General features: G+C 57.1%; 1 protein-coding gene across 1 annotated transcript in view; it reads right to left on the minus strand.

Moving 5' to 3' along the window:
• The window catches only part of NOB1 (NIN1/RPN12 binding protein 1 homolog), an 8,946-nt gene that overhangs the window by 1,534 nt on the left and 2,418 nt on the right, over positions 1-4,994 (minus strand). The window contains exons 2-7 of the mRNA XM_015406700.1: positions 4,614-4,860; positions 3,126-3,259; positions 2,346-2,417; positions 1,712-1,861; positions 1,405-1,608; positions 846-943 (exon numbers count right to left, since the gene is read on the minus strand). Of these exons, the coding sequence (XP_015262186.1) occupies positions 846-943; positions 1,405-1,608; positions 1,712-1,861; positions 2,346-2,417; positions 3,126-3,259; positions 4,614-4,860 (905 nt within the window). The remainder of the gene's footprint in view (positions 1-845; positions 944-1,404; positions 1,609-1,711; positions 1,862-2,345; positions 2,418-3,125; positions 3,260-4,613; positions 4,861-4,994) is intronic.

Consider the following 4,994-nt stretch of genomic DNA (forward strand, 5'->3'; position numbering starts at 1 on the left):
AAGTACTTCTTCACCCAAAGAGTGATTAACACATGGAATTCACTGCCACAGGAAGTGGTGGCGGCTACAAGCATGGACGGCTTCAAAAGGGAATTAGATAAGCATCTGGAGCAGAGGTCCATCAGTGGCTATTAGCCACAAGGTATAGAGAGGAACTCTGGGGCAAGTGATACTCTGTCTTCTTGGTGCTTTGGGGGGGGGGGTCAACAGTGGGAGGGCTTCTAATGTCCTGGCCCCACTGGTGGAGCTCCTGATGGCACCTGGTATTTATGGCCACTGTGTGACACAGAGTGTTGGACTGGATGGGCCTTTGGCCTGATCCAACATTGCCGTCTCTTATGTTCTTAGACCTTTCAAAGCAATCTTCTTCAGTTGTACGGCTGAAAATGGCACCCAATTTCCATGTAGGGGGTTCCATTTTCAGCCATACAACTGAAGAAGATTGCTCTGAACTGTCTGGCATACCTGGGAAGGAAGTTTTCGGCTGTTAGAAGTTTACTTGTGCTTTGGGACATCCTCTGCCTTTTTTGTGGACTTTGAGGTCTTTTGGACACTATTATATTCAAAGGATATAGAGGAGTCTCTTGTTGGATATTTTCCACTATCATCAAATTGTATTCTGAATTTGCAAATAGCATTTTTGAACTGTGACCACCAATTCCTATTGTATCTTCAATTTATTGTTATTGTATTGCAATAGACTGATGTCTACTGTTTACTTGTGAAAGTTGTGTATCTTTTGGTGGTCTACCTTTGCAGTCTATATTTTTGCAGACGGCACAGACTGGCCGGACGCTTCTGAAGGCTGCCCAGATCCTTGGTCCCGAGCCGGGCGGAGCCCTTACCTGAAGCAGCCGTGGCAGCGCAGGACGTAGCTCCGGGCTTGATGGATCAGCAGGCCATTCACCGCCAGGACATGCAAGCCCATCTGCAGCAGGACGTTCTGCCCGGCAGAAGAAGTCCCTGGTCAGAGGTGGGTCAGAGCACCCCACCTGGCTAGGCTGGGGCCGAAGGGCTCTCCAGAGGCCCAGTCCCCAAACCGCAGGGCCTCTCCTCGCCAAGCGAGACTCTGGGGTCCAGCCAAAGGCCGCTCCTTCTCCACCATGGCCTGGGAATGCTGCCCGGCCTCTGCTGCGAACGTTCTGGATTCCGCAGGAAGCCTGCCTCCACCCGCTTCCAAAATCAGAAGGGCCTTCCCACCCTCCTCCTGAGTTCCTTGAAACCCCCTCCCTTCCTTACACCTTCTTTGGCTGTGCCGCACAAGCCATGAAAAGCTGCCCTGGGAGCTCCAGCAACCACTCGCTGCTCCTGCAGCATCCCCGGCCAACGTGGAAAGGAATGAGACAAGCAAGGCCGGCTTGCCCTCACAGCCCCCCCCTCGCCCCCACCCCGAGCGGCACTTGCCTGCATGGCAAAGTCCGTGGTCAGGCAGCCAACCTGCACGTCTGCAGGCTCCGCCCCTTGCCCCGCCCCCTGCTGGATCTGCCGGATGTTGCTGGGCGTGATCCAGCCTTCGTCTTCCTCCTCCTCCTCCTCCTCGCTCCCATCCTCCTCGGCACTCTCCCAGCCTTTGGGCTCCCCTGGCTCCACAGAGCCACCAGCCGCTTTCTGTGGAAAAGAGATCGATCGAGGCAGGCCCGAAAGGCCAGAGCATCTGGCCAGCCCCTGCCCCTGGCCCTCCGGATCGGTGGGCACCCCCGGGGCCTCTCACCAGCAATTCCCGAATGTCCTCCTCAATGCTGGGCAAGGGGGGCCTCCAGAACATGAAGGAGCCAAACGCGGCGTCTTCAGCCCCAGGAGAGCCGGGGTGTCCTTGGCCTGCCACGACCGGAGGGCCCTCTTCACCCTCTGGGCGCTTGGTCTAGGGTCAGAGGGAACAGGGGTCAAATGCCAGACCTTTGGGCTAAGCAAGACCCCACCAGCTTGGTACACGGAATGCCCTGGGTTCAAGCCTCGGTGTCTCCCGTTGGAAAGCCAGAGGCGACATCAGAGACTCTACCCAGGAGTCAGTCTGGCCCTTCCCCAAGATAGATGCTGAAAGGTTCATGCTCCAGGGAAGCAGGAGTTGCTGCATGCCAAGCACTGGCACAGCTGCGCAACTGAGACTCCGGGGAGCCAGGACAGTTTCCCACTTGCAGCAGCTGCAGGGGCAACCAAAGAAAACCCCCCACCCCCACCCCAGCCAAGACCATGGGAGCACACTGCCCCCAGTGGCTGAAGGAAGAACCCCTTCCAGAGGGCTGACTAAGCTGTGCCTGGCAGAACCCCTTCCAGAGGGCTGACTAAGCTGGATGGAGGGAGGCCTAGCAGGATGGAGGGATGCCGTTCCCTGGGCAAGCAGCTACCTTAGAAGGGAGATGGAAACCAGCCAGGTGGACAGGTGCCTCGGGGTGCTGGTTCGTTGCGCTGAGCGTGACCTGTGTGGATCCAGGGAGCAGGAGAGGAAGAACGGCACGTGCATCAAGGGCCTGCCTGAAGCACCCTCCTCCTTGAGAATCTCCCCCCTCCCATCAGCTTCTGAATGGCTGCTGCTGCCACCACCACCGGAAAACATTCAAAAGTGGCTGGGTGGAAGAGAGTCAGACACACAAGCTGCTCTTAAGCAGCCTGGTTAGAGAAAGGCAAAGAAAGCTTTCATTTCATTTGTTATTTATCGTCCGCCATTGTCACTGAGACATGGCGTGGATGACGCCGAGCGAGTCAACATGATCATCAGGATGGGATGTCCAATAAACAGCACAATAAGGTTTGGATTGTACAGATCTGAACCCAAAACATCAGTAGTAACATAACAAGTTTGTAGCAAATGGATACAGTTTGAGGAGCTTCTAAGCAGGCGGCCTGGACCTTCGGGTTCCACTTATCTCTGAGCTGCTAGGAGGCTTCTGGATGGGGGGCTCAGAGTCCAAGTTCTTCCTCCCCCCCCCAGCCTCACAGTGGAGGTTCCGCACGGCTCGGAAGCAGTCCTGCCTGGAGCCGATAGCTCCTGAGCAAATGCAAGTAAGGACTCGGCCCCGGCCCGATGGCATGGCTCTCTCCCCAAGTCCTTGCATCAAACTGTGGTGGGAATGGGGAGGGAGGGGGCCGGGGCACAAGGGAGTGCTTTGCCCCCCGCAGAGACCCACCTGTTGCACGGGCTCTGTCTTCAGGTGAGCTACCCCAACGTGCTCCGCTTCCAGCTGGTAGGTCAGGGCCAGCACCTGGAGGTCCGTGGCCGAGAGACTAGGGTAGTCGCCGGTCTTCTTGGAGAACTCCGTCACTGGGGAAGAGGAGAGCTCATCAGGAAGGAGGGAGGGAGAGAGGGAGTAGGGTTGCAGGTACGGGTTGGAAAATACCTGGAGACTTTGGGGGTGGATCCAGGAGAGGGTGGGGTCTGGGGAGGGGAGGGGCCTCAGCATGGCCCAATGCCATAGAGTCCACCCTTCCAAGTGTAGGACAAGGGGGAAAGAATGTGATTTCTGACACTCTCTCCTTGCTGTATGTTGACCGCTGTCACTGTGCCTTCAAAAGTTTAATCATAATCTTGGTATGTAACGTAGAATCTTCTGATTAGAGAAACTTACAGCAGAACATATATATTTTATAACTGCATTTTTGTGTATAAGAAGCCTTTGTAGATGGAATTAGGATGCAATAGAAATGGAATGCACAAGCTGCAAGGACGCTGAGAGCAAGTTTAATGTGATTCACAGCTAGCTCTCCATACGCAGGTCAGAAAGGAACCCAGTGTTCTCTAATGTTCCGATTGTCCTGGAGACCAGATAAATAAATGCAATCACTGACATACATGACCAGTATAAGGAGTGACCAACAGTAAGGTTCAAAGTCAAACGATGCTTGTACGATGTTAACTGCTTGGTGCCAATTAGAGATTCTATATGAGATGCCATTTGGGGTATAAGACCTTCTGCCCTTCCTGGTTATGGCAGAATACGGCTTAGAATCCATCAGTGGCTATTAGCCACAAGGTATAGATAGGGACTCTGGGGCAAGGGATGCTCTGTCATCTTTGTGCTTGGGGGAGGGAGCAACAGTGGGAGGGCTCCTAGTGTCCTGGCCCCACTGGTGGACCTCCTGAGGGCACTTGGTATTTCTGGCCACTGTGTGACACAGAGTGTTGGACTGGATGGGCCATTGGCCTGATCCAGCATTGGCTTCTCTTATGTTCTTATATGGAGCAGAGGTCCCTCAGTGGCTATTAGCCACAAGGTATAGATAGGCTCTCTCAGTCTGGGCAACTGATGCTCTGTCTTCTTGGTGCTTGGGGGGGGGGCAACAGTGGGAGGGCTTCTAATGTCCTGGCCCCACTGGTGGACCTCCTGATGGCACTTGGTATTTTTGGCCACTGTGTGACACAGAGTGTTGGACTGGAGGGGCCATGGGCCTGATCCAGCATTGGCTTCTCTTATGTTCTTATGTCTGGGGCAAGACCCCCCCCCCCCCCGCCCCTCGGTATCCCCCGTTCCCACTGCGAGGGATCCATCTGACGCGACGGGCTCCGACGGCGTGCTTCCCGTTCGGCGCAGCCCTGGTGGTGAAAGCGGGAGACGCCCAGGCGCCACCGGGAGGCTGGCTGGCAACCCAGGAGAGGGGAGGGGAGGCGGGGCGCTCACCGAGGCGGAGGTACTCGGGGCCGGGCTGCTTGAAGCGGAGCGGGTAGGGCAGGACGGCCAGGCGCCGCCGCGTCTCCTTGTCGCGGATCTCGGCCACCACCTCGCGGGTCGTGTAGATCTGCCGGCCGATCTCCTGGGGCTGCTTGAAGCGGAGCGGGTAGGGCAGGACGGCCAGGCGCCGCCGCGTCTCCTTGTCGCGGATCTCGGCCACCACCTCGCGGGTCGTGTAGATCTGCCGGCCGATCTCCTGCGGCGGGGAAGGGAGAGAGAGACGGGGGGGTCGGAGCGTCCACGGCCGGGCCCACCCCCACCCGCGCCTGCACCCGCACCTGCACCCGCGCCTGCACCCCCACCCCGGCCCCCCCCCCGCAGCGGGGGCCC

This window comes from Gekko japonicus, unplaced genomic scaffold, assembly GCF_001447785.1.
Source record: "Gekko japonicus isolate JY-2015 unplaced genomic scaffold, Gekko_japonicus_V1.1 scaffold386, whole genome shotgun sequence".
Taxonomy (NCBI): domain Eukaryota; kingdom Metazoa; phylum Chordata; class Lepidosauria; order Squamata; family Gekkonidae; genus Gekko; species Gekko japonicus.